Source organism: Myxine glutinosa, chromosome 13 (genome assembly GCF_964187855.1).
Source record: "Myxine glutinosa chromosome 13, kmMyxGlut1.1, whole genome shotgun sequence".
In the NCBI taxonomy this organism is placed as follows: domain Eukaryota; kingdom Metazoa; phylum Chordata; class Myxini; order Myxiniformes; family Myxinidae; genus Myxine; species Myxine glutinosa.
In genome coordinates this window covers 58,631,180-58,652,085 of record NC_136273.1, presented here as the reverse complement: position 1 = coordinate 58,652,085, position 20,906 = coordinate 58,631,180, and the positions used below count along the sequence as shown (strand labels likewise).

The 20,906-nt window shown below is 41.7% G+C and overlaps 1 protein-coding gene across 4 annotated transcripts in view; it reads left to right on the top strand.

Annotated features, from left to right (window-relative positions):
* LOC137415939 (traf2 and NCK-interacting protein kinase-like) overlaps positions 1-20,906 on the top strand; it is a 353,089-nt gene that overhangs the window by 209,842 nt on the left and 122,341 nt on the right. For all 4 annotated transcript variants that reach the window (XR_013621224.1, XM_078767554.1, XM_078767553.1 and 1 more), the window contains exons 11-12: positions 15,998-16,061; positions 16,293-16,407. Coding sequence is in view for 3 of the 4 variants with exons in the window: in XM_078767554.1 (XP_078623680.1) it covers positions 15,998-16,061; positions 16,293-16,407 (179 nt within the window). In the remaining variant the exon portion in view is untranslated. The remainder of the gene's footprint in view (positions 1-15,997; positions 16,062-16,292; positions 16,408-20,906) is intronic.

The following is a 20,906-nucleotide window of genomic DNA, read 5'->3' as shown; positions in this document are numbered from 1 at the left end:
CGGTTTGGTTATGCTTGGCGGTTTGGTTATGCTGGGCGGTTTGGTTATGCTGTGTGCTTCGGTTATGCTGGGTGGTTTGGTTGTGTTATGCTGTGCGGTTTGGTTGTGATGTGCGGTTTGGTTATGCTGGATTGTTTATTTGTGCTGGGTGGTTTGGTTATGCTGTGCGGTTTGGTTGTGCTGGATTGTTTATTTGTGCTGGGCGGTTTGGTTATGCTGTGCGGTTTGGTTGTGCTGGATTGTTTATTTGTGCTGGGCGGTTTGGTTATGCTGGATTGTTTATTTGTGCTGGGTGGTTTGGTTATGATGTGCGGTTTGGTTATGCTGGATTGTTTATTTGTGCTGGGTGGTTTGGTTATGCTGTGCGGTTTGGTTGTGCTGGATTGTTTATTTGTGCTGGGCGGTTTGGTTATGATGTGCAGTTTGGTTATGCTGGATTGTTTATTTGTGCTGGGTGGTTTGGTTATGCTGTGCGGTTTGGTTGTGCTGGATTGTTTATTTGTGCTGGGTGGTTTGGTTATGCTGTGCGGTTTGGTTATGCTGGATTGTTTATTTGTGCTGGGTGGTTTGGTTATGCTGGATTGTTTATTTGTGCTGGGTGGTTTGGTTATGCTATGCGGTTTAGTTATGCTGCGTTGTTTGTTTGTGCTGGGTGGTTTGGTTATGATGTGTGGTTTGGTTATGCTGTGTGGTTTGGTTATGCTGGGCAGTTTGGTTATGCTGTGCGGTTTGGTTATGAGGTGTGGTTTGGTTATGATGTGCGGTTTGGTTATGCTGGGTGGTTTGGTTATGATGTGCGGTTTGGTTATGCTTGGCGGTTTGGTTATGCTGGGCGGTTTGGTTATGCTGTGTGCTTCGGTTATGCTGGGTGGTTTGGTTGTGTTATGCTGTGCGGTTTGGTTGTGATGTGCGGTTTGGTTGTGCTGGGTGGTTTGGTTATGCTGGGCGGTTTGGTTATGCTTGTGCGGTTTGGTTATGCTGGGTGGTTTGGTTATGCTGAGCGGTTTGGTTATGCTGGGCGGTTTGGTTATGCTTGTGCGGTTTGGTTATGCTGGGCGGTTTGGTTGTGTTATGCTGGGCGGTTTGGTTATGCTGGGCGGTTTGGTTATGCTGGGCGGTTTGGTTGTGTTATGCTGTGCGGTTTGGTTATGCTGGGTGGTTTGGTTGTGCTGGGCGGTTTGGTTATGCTGGGCGGTTTGGTTATGATGTGCGGTTTGGTTATGCTGGGCTTTTTGGTTATGCTGGGCGGTTTGGTTATGCTGGGCGGTTTGGTTATGCTGGGCGGTTTGGTTATGCTGGGCGGTTTGGTTATGCTGGGCGGTTTGGTTATGCTGGGCGGTTTGGTTGTGTTATGCTGTGCGGTTTAGTTATGCTGGGTGGTTTGGTTGTGCTGGGTGGTTTGGTTATGCTGGGTGGTTTGGTTATGCTGGGTGGTTTGGTTATGCTGGGTGGTTTGGTTATGCTGGGCGGTTTGGTTATGCTGGGTGGTTTGGTTATGCTGGGTGGTTTGGTTATGATGTGCGGTTTGGTTATGATGTGCGGTTTAGTTATGCTGGGTGGTTTGGTTGTGCGGGGTGGTTTGGTTATGCTGAGTGGTTTGGTTATGCTGGGCGGTTTGGTAATGCTGGGCGGTTTGGTAATGCTGGGCGGTTTGGTAATGCTGGGCGGTTTGGTAATGCTGGGCGGTTTGGTAATGCTGGGCGGTTTGGTAATGCTGGGCGGTTTGGTTATGCTGGGCGGTTTGGTTATGCTGGGCGGTTTGGTTATGCTGGGCGGTTTGGTTATGCTGGGCGGTTTGGTTATGCTGGGCGGTTTGGTTATGCTGGGCGGTTTGGTTATGCTGGGCGGTTTGGTTATGCTGGGCGGTTTGGTTATGCTGGGCGGTTTGGTTATGCTGGGCGGTTTGGTTATGATGTGCGGTTTGGTTGTGCTGGGCGGTTTGGTTGTGCTGGGTGGTTTGGTTGTGCTGGGTGGTTTGGTTATGCTGGATGGTTTGGTTATGATGTGCGGTTTGGTTATGCTGGATGGTTTGGTTATGCTGGGTTGTTTGTTTGTGCTGGGTGGTTTGGTTATGCTTGTGCGGTTTGGTTATGCTTGTGCGGTTTGGTTATGCTTGTGCGGTTTGGTTATGCTTGTGCGGTTTGGTTATGCTGGGTGGTTTGCGTTGCTATTTGTGGTTGTGGTGGTTTGCGGTTTGTTGCCATCAGTCAGTCAGGGCAGGAATTTGTAATTTGTTCAAGGTGCCAGAGATAAGTCACCTACCTTTTGGGAGAGATACCATTGGATCTTTAACTTCCACCAAGGGCCAGTACTGGGAGATGAACCCTCTTACTTCGCATCCCTGTGAGGGACGGCACACACATTGATGCCTCTTTTTCCATGTGATGCACCAGGGTGACAGTTTTTAGTTTGGTGAGGACTCAAACCCTGGATAGACCGCCCAAAGGTGAGTGCACATAATAAAGAATATTACAATCATCATACGAAAGTACGCAATTTGGTGTCTGTCACTGTGTGACGATTTTTGACCGCGATACATTTGGTCGTTACTTATCCAATCTCAACCAAATTTGACAGGAGGACTAAGGGTCACACAATGAAGGTTGTGGCGAATTCATGTGCCCCCTTCTCCAAGGGGGTTTTTCTCCACCAAGGGGGTTTTCCCCACCAATGGGGTTGCGTGTTGAGCTGTATATCCCTGTTAAGGTAGCTTTGTTGTGGTGTTTTTCCAAGGCTAATGACAATATAAGGGCAATAACTAATAACAAGGCCAATAACAAGTTTTCCAATAACAAAAGCATAATATTAAGATTATGATAAAACAAAATGAATACTATTAATATCCCACCTCCCCAAGGGGTGTTTCCTACTTGTACAAATGCTGTGTTAACATGTATAAATAGCTTATCGTGCCGTTTTGTGGGAGCACTCTCTACCAGAAGTAAAAATATTATAAACCACAAACACATATGATTACCTTTTTGAACAGTCACTACTGCTGTTTAACACTAAAGAAAGAAATTTGGAGGAATCCAGACATCACTCTATGCTTATCACATCGATGAATGCACCTGATCGTAGATCTACTGTAGTCTATATAAACGACAACGTTCAATATCACGACCCTTTCTGCCGCTTCTGTGGCGTTCTTCCACGATGTTTTTCTTGGTTTTTCCAACTCTGCTTCCCATTACAACAGTATTAATAACAATATTATGATAATAGCACAATATTAATGAAATTATGAAACAATATCCCCACTCCCCAAGGGTTTTTGTGACTTGCGTTATTGCCCCCCTCCCATCCCCGACACCCACACAGAAGTAAATTTTATTATCAGGAATTTAGAATGGTGATGCACAGTCTGATTTTTCAATGACCTGATCTAACATAAATAATAGTAATAATAATTGGCAATAATAACAATGAGGACAATAACATGACCCCCTGCCGCTACTGCAGTGAGTAGGTGTACTCGTAGGATTAAAAGAGAAAAATAATGGTAGAAGCAGAATCGACTCACAGATGGGCATCAAGCAAGTGGGTGAACTGGTGGGATTAAAAGAGAAAAATAATGGTAGAAGCAGAATCGACTCACAGATGGGCATCAAGCAAGTGGGTGAACTGGTGGGATTAAAAGAGAAAAATAATGGTAGAAGCAGAATCGACTCACAGATGGGCATCAAGCAAATGGGTGAACTGGTGGGATTAAAAGAGAAAAATAATGGTAGAAGCAGAATCGACTCACAGATGAGCATCAAGCAAATGGGTGTACTAGTGGGATTAAAAGAGAAAAATAATGGTAGAAGCAGAATCGACTCACAGATGGGCATCAAGCAAGTGGGTGTACTAGTGGGATTAAAAGAGAAAAATAATGGTAGAAGCAGAATCGACTCACAGATGAGCATCAAGCAAGTGGGTGTACTAGTGGGATTAAAAGAGAAAAATAATGGTAGAAGCAGAATCGACTCACAGATGAGCATCAAGCAAGTGGGTGTACTAGTGGGATTAAAAGAGAAAAATAATGGTAGAAGCAGAATCGACTCACAGATGGGCATCAAGCAAGTGGGTGAACTGGTGGGATTAAAAGAGAAAAATAATGGTAGAAGCAGAATCGACTCACAGATGAGCATCAAGCAAATGGGTGAACTGGTGGGATTAAAAGAGAAAAATAATGGTAGAAGCAGAATCGACTCACAGATGAGCATCAAGCAAGTGGGTGTACTAGTGGGATTAAAAGAGAAAAATAATGGTAGAAGCAGAATCGACTCACAGATGAGCATCAAGCAAGTACAGTTAAACACAGAGAGAAACAAAGAAAATGGTGGAATTCCAACTACTTTCGTTTTCACGCTCTTCAAATCGAGTCAAAGCCATGTTTAGTCTTCCCATCTGAATCTGTCGCTCATGCTCCCAGATTCCCAGGCTCAATTTTGATTTGTCCATTGTCTGCTAATGTCCTTGTAATCAATTGAAAGGTACATTGATGTGTTCTAAAATCCTTGTCCTGCATGAGTCGTATTGGAATGCTGTTTGTGACTGAATTCGGCCAATGGCCATCTTGTTTCCACGCAATGGGAGAATTTAAATCACCTGCCAGCCAGCACCAGAGCACCCTTGGCACCCAGCCAGGTCATTACCTGAGCAAAAGGAAAATTTAATTGACTTCCCAGTCTGCGACACAAATCTCATTGCACAAAAAGCTGGATAAAAATAATAATAAAGAAAGATATGTATGTATGTGTGTATATATATATATATATATATATGTACTGTATATATATATGTATATATATGTATATATACAGTACATTCAGAAAGTATTCAGACCCCTTCACTTTTTTCACATTTTGTCATGTTGCAGCCTTATGCTGAAATCGTTTAAATTCATTTTTTCCCTCATCAATCTACACTCAATACCCCATAATGACAAAGACAAAACAGGATTTTAGAAAGTTTTGCAAATTTATTTAAAAGAAAAAACTGAAATATCACATTGACATAAGTATTCATACCCTTTGCTGATGGTGGTATGAAATTGCATAATAACTGGTATATAACCGAAAGGTTTTCAAAGTCATAAGTGTATGCAGGACTCATTGCGTTGCCATGATGAAGCCCCAACAGGGCGAAACCAGATCGGTAACTGTGAGTTTTTCATACACTTATGATTGTATCTGAACTAAGATCAAAATTATGCTGTGTCGGATGGTTCTTCCGAGAGCTTGACATGCAGAGCGTACGGGCATGACGGTGACGTCATTACGTGCGCTCATTAAGCTGGAGAACTGAAATTATATTTAGATTGGTTACTCCTGGCTGCATCCAGGCGATTCCATCTCATGAGTGGATACCAGAGATAATGTGCCATGTGGCAGACGGTGCTTGTCGCTCCAATTAAGGTACAGCGATAGCTGGATGGGATACCTTAATGGCGGTTCACCACTGATTGTATGAAATCGCATAATAACTGATATATATCAGTATATCACTGATATATAATATATAACTGATATATATCACATAATAACTGATATATATCAGTGTGCATGGCACCACGACTGTATACATATATATATATATACGACTGTATACATATGTATATATATATATACAGTCGTGGCCAAAAATATTGGCACGCTTGCATTTTTTTCAAATAATGTACCATTTCTTCCAGAAATTTGTTGAAATAAAAAATATTTTGGTATCCACATATGTATTTCTTTGGTTTGCAGTGGAACAAAACAAAAAAAGCTGAAAAAATGACTAAATCTTGGCTTTTTCCACACAGAAATCCTAAAATGGCCCAGACAATATTATTGGCACCTTTTAGAAGTTGTTAGAAATAATTGGTTTCAAGCAGGTGATTCTCCTTTACTTTGGAATTGAACTCACCTGTAGTGAGTTGCAGGTGCCTGCAATATAAAAATCACTCATTCAACCAGTTTGAATAGAGAAAAGGAGTCATTCTGCTGTTTTGTGCCACTGTGTGTACCACAATGAGCATGGAGAAAAGAAAGAAAACCAGAGAATTGTCTGAGGAGGCCAGACACAAAATTTTAGCAATGCATGGACAATCTCAAGGCTGCAAGTCCATCTCCAGAGACATTGATGTTCCTGTGTCCATGTATGCAATGTTATCAGCAAGTTTAAGGCCCATGGCACTGCAGCAAACTTTCCTGGACGTGGTCACAAGAAAAAACTTGATCGAATATTGCAGCGAAGGATTGTTCGAATGGTGGAGAAAACACCTTGATCAACTGCCAAACAGATTGAAGCTGACCTTCAGTCACAAGGTATAACAGTTTCAACTCGCACCATCCGTCGCCAACTCAATGAAAGGGGCTTCTGTGGCAGGAGACCCAGGAGGACCCCACTGCTAAGAAAGCTCGATTGGAGTTTTCCAAAACACACCTGAAAGAGCCAAAATCCTCCTGGGAGAATGTCCTGTGGACAGATGAGACCAAATTCGATATTTTTGGTAAAACACATCATCTCTATGTCTGCAGAAAACAAAATGAAGCCTTCAAAGAAAAGAACGCTTTCTCGAGAGTCAAAGATGGAGGAGGTTCAGTGATGTTTTGGGGTTACCGTGCTGCCTCTGGCACTGGGTGCCTTTAATGTGTGCATGGCATCATGAAATCAGGAGATTACCAAGGAATTTTGGAGCGCAATGATCAACCTGGTGTCAGAAAGCTGGGTCTCCGTCGAAGGTCATGGATCTTGCGGCAGGACAATGACCCCAAACACACTTCAAAAAGCTCCCAGGAATGGGTCAAGGCAAAATGCTGGACTGTTCTGAAGTGCCCAGCAATGAGTCCAGATCTAAATCCCATAGAACACCTGTGGGGAGATCTGAAAACATCTGTTAGGAGAAGGCACCCTTCAAATCTGGAAGAACTTGAGCAGTTTGCACAAGAAGAGTGGGCCAAACTGCCAGTAGAGAGGTGTAGGAAGCTCATTCGTGGCTAAAGGAAGCGCTTGACTGCAGTTATTTTGTCCAAAGGCTGTGCTACCAAATATTAAGTTTCGGGTGTCAATAATTTTGTCAATGCCATTTTTTTAATTTCCTGATTTAAAAGGATATATTAAGTTCTGAATAAAAAGCAAAGGTTCTGTAATATTAACAGTGAAATAAAGAAATTGTAGAGACCAAAAACTTATTTTTAGAGAAGATTGTGAGTTATTTGAAGAAAGTGCAAGGGCGGCAATATTTTTGACTATATATATATATATATATATATATATATATATATATATATATATATATATATATATATATATATATATATATATATATATATATATGCTAGCTGGGCTCGGCTTGCTGCGCTCGCCTCACCACTCGTCGTTACAGAGGAACGGGCTTGTCTTAGCTGAGGATAATGACTGCACCTGAGTTGCTGTGTTGTCATGATTTACACAAATCATCATACAAACAATTATTTTGCACAAATGCATTTGTCGTGTTTGTGATATTGCATTTTAATAAGCAATTTAGGTTGAAAATTTAGTTTGAAATAATAAATAAAAAATTTTTTTTCCAAAAACAGCCCCTCAGCACATACATTTGGGAGGTGTAGGTGCAGACTGGAAGTTTGGGACGATTAGGCCTCACCACCACGAAATTCAAAACACCTCACCACCACATAATTCAAAACACCTCACCACCACAAAATTAAAAACACCTCCCCACCATGTGATTCAAAACACCTCACCACCACGTTATTAAAACACTTCACAACCACGGAAACAAAAGTTTGAGGGAATAGTTCAGTGACAACACAGACATTGCCCAGATATCTTCAACTTCAATTGTGTATACACTGTAATATCACGTATCTGACTATAATTCACCAAATATCTGTCCGTCCGTTCGAAGGTACCGCAAAAACGGCTGAACCGATCGCAACAATATTTTGGGTTGGTAATCCTGGGACCTCCTGGAGTAAAATAGGCTATGTTGTTTTTCCAATTTTTCCAATTTTCCAGTTTTTCCAAACGCAATGGAATAATATTTACCGGTATGAACAGTGATGTGGCTTTTGTTGAAATTCTACGTACCTGGGGAGAGTAGATCGACTCCTGGCGAACTCTTCCAATATAAACGTGCGGCCCTGAAGGAACACGGAACATATATATATTGTCGCACGGACCCTTCGGTTAATACCAGGGCTGTATTAATAGTATAATACCAGGGCTGTAATACCAGTTAATACCAGATGGACCAAACGAATTTAATTGGAGGCGGCGACCAAACACGGATTTTACTGTCAAACGTGGGAGGAAGAAGGAAAATGGGAGCTGTGGTAAAAGCGCGTACCTGTGGAAGGCGAACGAACTCAAACGGACACAGGTTTAACAAGGAATGAAAAATAATACAAGGGTTTATTTAATAAAAAGTCGGGACAGGGGAACGCGATGATAAACCTAATTTCTAAATTGGGATCCCACACATCAGACTTCAGAAACGAACAAGGGATGAATTAACGAAAAGAATACGTCGTGTATTTGTGGGTGTGGTGCGTCTTAACCCGTCTGTAGTCTTGCGTCTGTCGACGTCCCATGCGGCCCCTCCGTCCGCCTCCGAGCACCACCAGGCCTCGCTCCAAGCACCACGCGTCCAACGCAGGCTGGTGAGCTCCACACATGGTCGATCTCCAACCCGAGGCACAAACTCAGAACGAAGAAATTGCAGGAGGAGAGAACGCAAGTGCGACTGCACGCGATCAGCCAAGTCCAAGTGAGCTCTCTCAAGAGTTGGACGTGCCAGAGAGACAAAGGGACGTGCAAGCGAGAGAGGGACGTGCCAGGGTCAGAGCCGGATGTGCAACTCGAGAGAACTTCAAAACTTCGGCGCGCCCCTATATAACCTTGCCGCGGTGACGTCAGCCTTGGCGCGCCACCCAATCAGTGCCCTCCACGGAATCACAGGCATGTAGCGTGGTCATAGCGCGTGTTACTCGAGGCCTAGCGGAGGTGTATCTGGCTGCGGTCCATGCGGCGGTGCCCTGAACTGGCTTCCTGTCCGTTTTCTTCCAAAGTCTTGTCAGGGAAGGGAATTTAATTAATGCGTGCACTAAAGGGCCTAACGAAGTGTCTACAGGTGTGCATTGCCATAAGGGACAAAGGTTTGATGACCAGGTGTGACACACAGGGGATTTATTCTTAATCCCTATACTATCTAACACTCGAACATCCTGGTATGTTCACAGGTATACTCTTACCTGACAAACCGCCTAAACACACAGAACTTATTACAGGTAGATTCCCTATCACGACAGTCGGATACCTACGTACACAGATCTATCTGGCTCTAGATATTGTGCTACCCTACCGACATAACTATATATATATATATATATATATATATATATATATATATATATATTAGCAGAAGTACCCGGTGTTGCTCGGGGGAGATTCGTTGAAATATGTATTTGAATATTTCCTGCATGACAATCACAAAACATATCACTTGATCGCTCCGAGGAAGAACTAGGGGTAGTGTATAAGAACATACCATACTCACTCAAGGCCTGAACATGGAGGTGTTGTAATAAACTTGTGTAAAGCAATCTTTTTTATAACAGGTGCACGTGTAAACACGGTGATAATTAAATTTGTGTTGTTGACAACAAATCACGACATACAACCTCAACATTCGATCTTCAACAATACATATTACTCGATCGCTCCCGGTAAAAAAAAAAAGCGCCGACATTGTGTAAGCACAAGGCTCGATCGAGGCCTGGAGGCGAATTATCTGATTTTTAAAAAAATTTTTGTAGTTTTTCTATTTTTTTATCTAAACATAGCCCTCGACCTTTCTCTGGATGAAAGACGAAGCCATTCAAAATTTGATTGCACTTGTTCCTGCTGGGTCCGAATGCATAAATGAACAAACAATGAAACAAATAAATAAACTTTCTTCTGTAATATATTCGATTTCGAAGGAGCAGCATGGGTCGTGCAGCATACCGTCTCTGTAAAATTAGCACGTGACTCACAAGTCTCCTTGCAGTTGTAAAATCGCACTCTGGACCTCCAGGCAATGGACAGGCTATTTTGGCCAATTCTGGTCACAGCCTTTTCACAAGCCACCTGTTTCGTTTCATCTTGATTCGCACTTGCATTCCTTGGTGTTTGTACCTGTGGTGTGAATTTAACCTTTTACTGCTAACTTGTAATCATCTTTTCAAGACTCAATGAAACCGAGATTCAGATTTCAAATCACATCTGAATATGAGGAGTGAAACTAAGCTCATTTATTAGCTGCATCAAAACAATGGATTCGACCAAGAACTAAACCTTTTTCTCACTGCTTGATGCCCCCACCATCAACGCCCCTCGCCCCCTTTCCTCCCTCCACCCCCACTTTCTGAAAGCATAAGGCACATACCAGATCTACAAGCACATAAGAGATGACTTCGTAGTAAGAAATTGTCCATAAAAATCAAATAGTGACAAGCCTGAAGAAAAGCTCCACAATTAGGGGAGAGGGGGAGGGGGGGGGGGGGGGAATAGTTTTTTTTTTTTTTTTTTGTATACTGAATCGAGGCTCGTGAAAGAGCTGACATTTACTTCACAAACAAATCAACCAGATGAGAATAGAAACACATAATTGGACAAAATAACACTTAAATAGTCATTATTGCTTTGTCATAAATCCCTCCATATTGATAAGTTAATTGGTGGGTCATTAAAACCACATTTGCATGAACATGATTCAAGGGAACTCTGACAGCTGGTGCTGTCTGGATCTGCGCTTCGTGTGCGTGACGCTGCATCAGAAAGTGTGCCGTTCCTTGGATGTACGTTGAGCAGGCTGTCTCGTATGCTAGCAATTAGCTGGTGGAAGTGAAGTGGCCCAAAGATGTGGTAATCCGAAGGGGCGAGGTCTGGCGAGTAGGGTGGATGAGGAACACACTCAACAGGCAAGACATGACTCGTACCCATACATATAACATAATACGGCGTCGACAACTACACACATTACATTCTCGAATTTATATCGCCATTTTAAGGTTACTTATTGACTCGCCTTCGTATTTAAATGCTATGGAGCGATGTGACTCACACATCACACGGCTCCCTTTGGAACAGGAAACTAGTGACAGATCACCTTGCAGTTGAAAAACCATATTATAGGTGTTTTGGCAGAGACCATGTGCATTTTGCTCCAGCTTGTCACGGATTCTTCTCCTTGTTTCCTTTTCTTTTTAGCCGAGTCGCAGACGCTGCTCATAGAGTGCCCTCTGCTGTTGTTGTTGTTCTTCTTCTTGTTCTTCTTCTTCTTGTTGTTCTTGCAGAGAAGACAAAACCTCAAAGCTCCACCCATTCTGGGAACCATAGCTCCACCCATTGTGGGAGAGGCTTCATATAAACAAATATCCACCATTTTATTAACTCGCATAGCTTTGAGGCCTGTTTTGTAGGCCCGTGGTGTCTTGCTCTCTCACACAGTTTTCTTTCAAATCAAATTCGATATATCATTTCATTTTTCACAGTCGCTAACATCGTTTTAGACTCGGTTGAAAAAAAACGTGAAGAAAATCCGATGAAAGTTGCCCTTTATAGAACGAAATGAATTCTCAAAGGCCTGTAAAATGCCGAGATGTATTAAAAATTCGTCCATTTGATGACAATCGTCACGATGAAATATTTAATTTATACGTCGTCACAATAATGTGGAGAGAGGAGCATAGCTTCGTTCACGTGTCGCCACATACGGGAAATTGCCGAGATATATTTTTTTTAAATCGCGGCATGGTCAGTCATACACCGCCTGAAATAACAGACGGGAAAATGCCGAGATATATTAAAAATTCGTCCATTTGATGACAATCGTCACGATGAAATGTTTAATTTATACGTCATCACAATAATGTGGAGAGAGGAGCATAGCTTCGTTCACGTGTCGCCACACATGGGAAATTGCTGAGATATATTTTTTTTAAATCGCGGCATGGTCAGTCATACACCGCCTGAAATAACAGACGGGAAAATGCCGAGATATATTAAAAATTCGTCGCCACACACGGGAAATTGCCGAGATATATTTTCACTTTGCACAAAAATAACATCAAGTAATCGAATCAATAGGAATGTCCTGTGCCTATAACATCGACGTTATAGGCACAGCTGCATCTAGGCATTGTGTAACATAGACGCGGCTTTTGGTTTAATTAAAACTTTTTGTACTTGTTTTACTCCATCTAAGGCTCATAGAGGAGCTGCCACATTCATAATCATATACATGGACATATAGACGAATACATGAGACAACACGGCAGTGTCATACGAGGCAACCACAGCCGCTGAGCTAGGGAGGAGTTTTGTCACTTCTTCGGGCACTCTGTGTACCAGTGACGCCACAAAAATGGCACCACCTTTCTCACCACACTCAGCGGGGCATTTCCTAAGGAGGAATTTCCTCCTCCCCATTGATGCCAATTTATGGGATTGTCCGTGCTCTATCCTTTTAAATGCTGAACTTCAAGCACATAACATTTTTAGTCTTTGATATGACTCGGCTGGTATTTGAACCACCGACCTCCCAGACTCAGAGGGGACAACACTTGCACCCCCTGGTGGACATCCCACTTAAAACTACTAACAGCATTTGCACAAAAAATAACTTGTAAACAACTCTTCAAGACCCATTTAAACCACCAATGATGTATTGTATAAACAAAGAAACCGAATAATTATGATTGGTTTCTCAGATATCTCACAGTTCCGATCCTTATTTATTGATATTAACCTTAATGCAAGACTTTGAAGCCTCTCCAAGACATGATCGACAAGGTTTATCATGTGTAATGGAATGGAAAGCTCAAAATTTTATAATTTGTGATTATGTGCAAACTATTAATGAATGAGAAAACACAATTTGAAATGCAAAATAATGATTTCGAAATTGTCCCTTGATCAATAATTTTCCCAGATTCATAATAAGACTCATCATAGTCATAATCTTGCAAATTGTAATGATAAAAAAATAGAGGTTTTGTTTTTTTCAATCAGAAGGGTAGTAATTATAGTAATTGGAGTAATATATCTTACTATAATTCACCAAATGTCTGTCCGTCTGTTCCCAGGTACCACAAAAACGGCTGAACCGATCGCAACGAAATTTTGGGTGGGTAATCCTGGGATGCCTTGGAGTAAAATAGGCTATATTGTTTTTCCAATTTTCCAATTTTCCAGTTTTTCCAAACACAATGGAATAATATTTACCGATATGAACAGCGATGTGGCTTTTATTGAAATTCTACAAATACTGTTTAGATTTTGATGACTTGCGTGTGATATGATTTAACGGATGTTTACATAAATCGTTTAAAATAAATAAAAAAGCCTTCAATTTCCAGGTTTTTTGCCTTTTCATTTGGGCCTCCCAATTGAAGCCCCGCCCTTAGGGTGGGTGCAGTTGCTAGTTGTAGTAATTACATCTTAACTTTGCAAATAAATCTACTTTGCATGTTATTCACACATGTGAATGAATGTACATAAAGTTTCAACACAAAGTATTTCCTAAATATAATAACTGATTATATTTGCATACACTGATAGAATTGATTATAATGCACGGTTTCGAAAAAAAGCAAATTTAATTTTATACCCTTTCGGAATAATTACCCTTAGGGATGTATCGTAGATACAAGCAAGTTTATTCCCTTCGCAATGGTGGTGGTGGTGGTGGTAGTTCATTATGTTGTTGATATTTTTACAAATGCAGACAGAGCATTGGTGCTAACAAAGCAGTCTGGTGGCCAGGATATACACTGGGTGGTTTGTCATTACCTTCATGGCAGTCAATCAGAGCAGGAATTTGTAATCTGTTCAGAGTGCAGGCAATAACTCACCTACTCCTTACAAATGACATCGTAGGATCTTTAAAGAGGCACTTGGTGGAACCACTTTCCGATCCGACGAAGAGGTCCAAGAGGCGGTGCACGAATGGCTACACAAGCAGCCAAAATATTATTTTTATTTTTTTTACTAGAGGAATCCACGCCTTAGTAAAGCGCTGGAAAAAAATGCATTGAACACAATGGAGATTATGTTGAAAAATAACACAGTTGTTACACACGTACATGCAATAAACAAGTTGTGAAAAATATTTTAAGGTTACTTATTGACTGCCCCACGTATATAATCTAGTGCTTTAATTTTGTTTCTTTCATTCCGTTTTTCATTTCACAACTTCTGTCGCAAGTTTGTAGTTAATATGAATGTCCTAATTGCTATTGCACATGTCGGCTTCGGACCAAAGTACTCTGGTGCAGGTTGGCAGGTACATAGAATTTCACCTTTTTTGGAAATTAGCTTTATTGTATGAAAAACAAGTACAGATACATTCCACGTACACTGCCCCCATGCCAAATAAATAAATATCCTCCAACACGGCATTCCCGGGGCGCCTTAGGCCTTAGGCGCCCGGCGATACCGCCATGCAGCTCATAGAGACTGTATGTGGAGGGAGAAGTAAACAATAATTGATTGATTAATTGCATAATTAAAATCAACAAATAATGATCATACAATATTTTCTTAATCAATTGGCTAATATCATACCGAAACCACCAGTGCTTCATCCGAAGCTGTGACTTTTTGAAAATTAATTAAACATGTCATTTATTGAAAAATTAAATAATGAATTGATTAATCAATAAATAATTAATCGATTAATTGATTAATCGATAAATCAAAAATATCCTTTATATCCACATCACTTGGTCACTGTCATGTCCAAATATCAGCTTCCTAGCTCAAAAGGTGCCTGAGATAATGCCCAGAAGAGAAAGGAAATAAATAAATGATTAATACTGAAAATAAATATATAATAATCATAAAATAATTAAATAATTTATCAATTGGCTAATATAATACCTAAACCACCACCATTTCATCCAAATCTGTAACTTAAAAAAATTAATTAATAAAGGCATTAATCGAATAATTAAATAATTAATCAATTAATTGATTTATCAATAAATCAAAAATATCCTTTATGGCCACATCACTTGGTCACTGTCATGTCCAAATATCAGCTTCCTAGCTCAAAAGGTGCCTGAGATAATGCCCAGAAGAGAAAGGAAATAAATAAGTACTTAATTAATCGATAATAATTAAATAACTAATCAATTAATTGATTAATCAATAAACAATAAGCACTGTTTTTGCCAAAGCACTTGCTCACTGTTGTGCCGAAATTTCAACTTCCTAGCTCAAAGGATGGCTGAGATATCGCCCGGGCTAACAAACAACCGGAGTGAAAACTGAGTACTCCTTTCCAGCGTGCGTTATTTCCGGGCCCTCTTTTCATTGCCCAGCAATGACGTTATGCAGCGCCTGGACATGGCATAGGAAAGGAGCGGTGTACAATTGTTGAATGGGCTCACTTGGCACTTTCAAAGAACTTGTGCATGACTTTTGTTAAACGCTTTTCAATGAGCTTTAAATCAATGTAAACAAAAGATTTTTAGTCAGTCCAATGAAAATCAGATTAACAGAACTTTTCACATTTACAGCAAAGTGCATTATATTCAAATTGCGAATTCATCTTGTGTCAACTCGGTTTATGTCAATCTTGTGTCGGTGTGTACCCCGGTTTAGAATAGGTACACCGTATCCCTGCGCATCGTAAGAGGCGACTAAGGGTTGGCGTCAGGAAGGGCATCCGGCCATAAAAACATTGCCTCAAACAGGGAACCACGATCGTCATGGGGCCCGCAAGGCCAACCCCTGCTCTAGCGGGGAAAATGGCCTTAAAACGATCATTCATTCATTCATTCAACTCGCAGAGTAGGAATTAACTTGTTTAGATAAAGTAATGGATGCAGTTGGTTTATATCTTCAAGAACATTATGTATGGGCTGTTGGATCGATGTACCTTTGACTTAGTTAAATGAATGTTTTTTTTTTTTGTGTGAAATATTACAGAACCATGCATTCATCATGGTTTTGCACATTCGTAATGCGCTTGCAGAAGCTGAAAGTGCATGCAGTGGCAGTGATGAAGATGATAATCAGAAGATGCAGCACAATCCAAAGTGAGTTTTATTGAAGAATATGATACAGAATATGATAGACTTTGACGAAGATTTTTACAAACCAATTTGGTTGATTTGATATTTCATCATCATCATATCATAATCTTCAACACTCATGCAGTTATGCTCAGAATTGCTTCTGAAAATGGTTGAAAGTTATATAATGATAATACCAATCATTAAAATGGCGTTACCACTGTATAGCATTGAAGCATGTCATTTGATTTTCAGGCCATCTACTTTCCGTGGAAACGTTCAAAGCAGGCCGCAAGTCCCTAAGCCTCAAGTTCCTCTGCAAGACTCTCGACCACTGACTTCCAATGAACACGTGATCAAAGGGCTCGAGGTTGGATTTCAAGTTTTGTACCTAACCACCAAATTTGGTACAATTTTGCTCGTTGGTTTATGTTCACATAAGAAGGCTTGCAGCTCAATTTAAAACATGACAAGCTTGCTCAACTCACTTTACATTCTGGTCTAGCAAGATTTTCAAGCAGGCACAATGCCCCAGGTTGTAACAATGTAATTTGATCTTTCTAGATTTAGAAGCATACCGGGATAGGATGGTGGACACAAAAAACACCAGGGGACATTGGCCGTACAACATAAATGCAAAGTATGGGGCCACCATGCGTGCTTGACCAGCGCATGAAATATACAAATCCCTTCTCGGCAGTCCTTTCCTCGTGTTTATATAATTATCTGGCTGCAGCTGAAGTCCTTTATTAAGACCCAGCAAGGATGCAAGAGGAGACCTGTGACTTTTAATGGGGTGTAGTTATTGGTGCGCTTTTGGCAGGCACTTCAGTGACAAAGGCTGCGGAAAATTGCTAACGTGTCATGAGAAAGTGTCTCAAAAGTGAGCTCGAAGGTCAGCCTGAGCATTGAAGGGCAAAAGTGGATGGAATTGCATACTCGACAAGCGTGATGCACGGGCATTAGTTGAGACTGAGGCAAAACAGGAGAGCAATGGTGGACACTTGTGTGTGGAGTTCAATGTGGGCCGTGAGAATAGTGTCGAAGGGAACTTCACAGTGCAGGTTACCATAACCGGGTTGTTATGCACAAACCGCTCATAACACCTGGCAATGCCCATTTGTTGGTTCAGTGGATCAAGCAGCATGAGCAAGGGATTGCTGAGCAGTGGAGGAATGTGATATGGCCTGATGAGTCATCCTTAAACATGTTCTCAACGAATGAACGTGTATATGTGGTCACATCCCAGGGAACTCTACAGACCCGAGTGCCTTGTTCCAACAGTAGAAAGTTCTGGCGGTTCCATCATGACGTGGGACACGTTTTCCTGGTATGGCCTGGTCCACTCATTCCATCAGAAGTCAGGGTTGATGCAGCATGCTAAGTTACCATCCTGAGTGATCATCTGCATGTCTTCATGTAGGTTTTCTCTCTGCTGGGAGGGATGTCTTTCCGGATGACATTGCTCCCGTCCACAGGGCAGGTGTTGTCACCGAGTGGTTTGAGGAGCACGAGGACAAAGTTACCCATATTCCATGGTGTAGTGATCAAATCATCAGACGAGAATGAAGCCAAGTTTAATAATGAAATGTCATCGAACAGGAAGTGACATACAGAGATGCTGTAATACTAGATCTACAAGATATAGTAGGCACATAACACACTGTTGTGTCCAGGCGGATTAACACTGACGCTGGATGGATGGATCTGACTGGCTTTAACTCCCTCAGATTGCGTTCAATTATGGCGGACTTTACGTGCCCACAGTTGTGAGGAGAACACACGAGAACCTTAAAGCTTTTATAAAACCAACGGGTTTATTCCCGAACAACAAAACCAGGGGAAGATTGACTCAACAAAGGAATACGATGGAGTGTTGGGAGGGACAGAAGGGAATACAATTAATAATTAATTCTATACAGTGAGGTGAAATAAATACTTGGCGCCTCACTCCAAACTCAATCACAGATGGGGAAAGAGAACAAAAACCGGGTGGCTTATCTCTGGTGGTGGTGGCGTGGCAGGAGGGGGCGGTGGAGCTGAAGCAGCTATGGACAGGCGGGACGAGCAGGCGATGAGGAGATGATGAGGAGACTGTGAGGAGGCGAGCAGAATGACAAACAGACAGCATGAACCAAGCAGGCAGGCTGACGGACAACAGAACACATTTCTTCTGCAGAATGCAAAATCCCAACTCTCCTCAGACAGAGCGCAATCCTTTTCCTTACACTCTGGACAACACTCAACCCCTCGAGGCATCCATAGCTCTTCTCCTCTTTCTCTCCTGCCTGACAGAGCCCCATTACAATGTGCCTCACTCTCCCTGCAGACCCGACCTGGTGTATTACAAGAGGTTTTACACACACTTCCTTCATGTTAATTAAACAATCTCTAATTACTACAAAGCACCATCTTCCGTATGGTGCACGTTTAAAGAAACGATCCTGAAGCTACATGTCCCTGCTTATTACATCAAGATTAGCTAACTTCTTGTACACGTACCATACTATGCTATACAGTTCTATCTGTTATAAGGCAATCTCTAACTTCCCACCCACCCACCGACCCCCACAGACATAATAATAATACTTTCCCTCCAACGCACATAGGAGTCTCCATCTAAATAGATGTAAACCCAGGAGTACCAGACCTACAGATTCTCCAGCACGGGCCCTGCGTCCCATAAACACCGCACCATTATTGCGAGCACTGCGTCCCGTAAACCTTACGACTCTTTCGTGCAGCTTGTTTACCTCCAGCGGTATCTTGTACAGTGACTGCATTTGTGTGCGGCTTGCTTCAGTGGCACGGAAAATATCCACAGCTTTGTCAAGATCCAGGTCCTTTTCACGTAAAAGACGCTCTTTGATCCGCAGATCGGACATTCCAAAAACAATTTTATCTCGAGTCATGTTGTTCAACTCGGCAAACTCACATGATTTGGCCAACGTTTGTAGATCCGTCAGGTAATGGCTGAAGGATTGCCCATCCTACTGGTTGGTCTCCCAAAAGTTGTGCCGTTCATATACCAGATTATTTCGAGGTTTGCAGTTCTGACACCTCTGACAATACCTTACTGTCTGACGAGGGACGTAAAAAATATCGTGTGGTAGACCTCAATTGCTTGCATTTCAAGACATTGAAGCAAGATGGCGACTTTCTTACTCTCCGCTGTGGAGACCTGTCCTGGTGCCTCTAATAACAGCTGGAATTCCTGGGACCTGGGACCGCCAGTTATTGCTGTGGTTCATGGTGTCCGAAGATAGGTACAATAGTTGTTTGATTAGCTCCATAATAATCATGTTGAATCGATCTTCATGGCCACTGTTGCCACCATGTAGTGGTCAGACCAGCATATGGTTTAATAAATGAATCGTCATCGACAAGGAAGTGACAAATGGAGATCCCGTAATACTGGATCTATAAGATGTAGTAGACACACAACACATGGCCCTCCCAAATGGCCTCCCAACAAGAAAAAGTGCAGTTTGTTGTGTGGATTATAAAGACCAAATCAGCTACACTAAATCAGCAATGAGTTTATGTCGATGGGCGGAGCATGCTGCCCAAAACGTTGAGGCCTACTTTCCTTCCTATTTTTTTTTGCTTTGGAGTTATTTTTTTAAGTATAAAGAATATAAATAGCTCTTTTAAGAGGCAATACATGGTGTAAACCGTAAACCCTTTACTTTATTGTTTTTCCACCATGGAAACTTTTAAACAGCATTTAACCTCGTTTCAATTGAATGTTATATTTTTGACATGATTGGAACATGAATTGGAAAACGAACCTGTAGATTAGCAGCACTTTGTCTCTCAATTGTCCCGATCGCACAAGCAGAGAGGTGAGGTATTTTTTCCTCCGCTGTCTCTGTTTGTCTCGCAGTCAAACAAAATAGAAAATCACTCCAAAACAGGAAACGTACTCTTTTTAAGGATGCCATTATGGAATTTAATGTAATCATCACAAAATATTACGGCATTTTACGTCATCACGGCCAATAAAATCTGCCTCTCGTAGACAATTTTGTTTTTCAAGACAGCATGGGGTAATGTGTTCTATGAACTCTCTAGTGTACTATTAATCTGTCTACCTCCTCCCCCTCCCACCCTTCTGGTAGAGGAGATGGGGTTTTGCAATCACGTGTGTGTGTGTGTGTGTGTGTGTGTGTGTGTGTGTGTGTGTGTGTGTGTGTGTGTGTGTGTGTGTGTGCGTGCGTGCGTGCGTGTGCGCGCAGGCCAAACTTTTTCCCATTTGAGCTTTTGACGTCAGATAATCAACAACCCTTTATTATGAGAATATGGAGAAAATAAAAAATTGGGGAAATAAGCAGGGGAAGTCTGCTCAATAGCCATAACCGTTAATGCACACCCGGACCATCGGAGTGAAAGGTCGGGGAAGGGTTGCCCTACCCCCAGATTGAGCTTTAACCTAATAGTGAGTGAGAGAGGAGGGGAGTGGTATGTCGTGGCGAGGTGGGAAGGGTGTGGTGGCTATAAAGGAGCTGATATGGAGCCGGGTGGGGATATGCCAAAACTCATCCTCTAAGAAAGCTGCAGCTGACTGATGAGCTGGTTTTTTGCTTCTGGTTTTTCTGGTTTTTTGCTGTGAATCGCCTTGAGGAGGACAGCATGAAAACCTTCAGTGTTATTGTTATTATGTCGCGTTTGTTTTCTTGTATATTAAAGAGCTTTATATATTTTTAATGAAGTGGATTTTGGTTGCATTCGGCAAGTAGCTTAATAAGTGAAGTAAATGAAAAATGAGTCGTCAGAATGAGTTCTGTATTGAACAGTTTACAGGTTTCAAACATTTTGTTTAATTATAAAATAAATTTCTTTATATTGTTATGGGTTGGTAGGCAATGC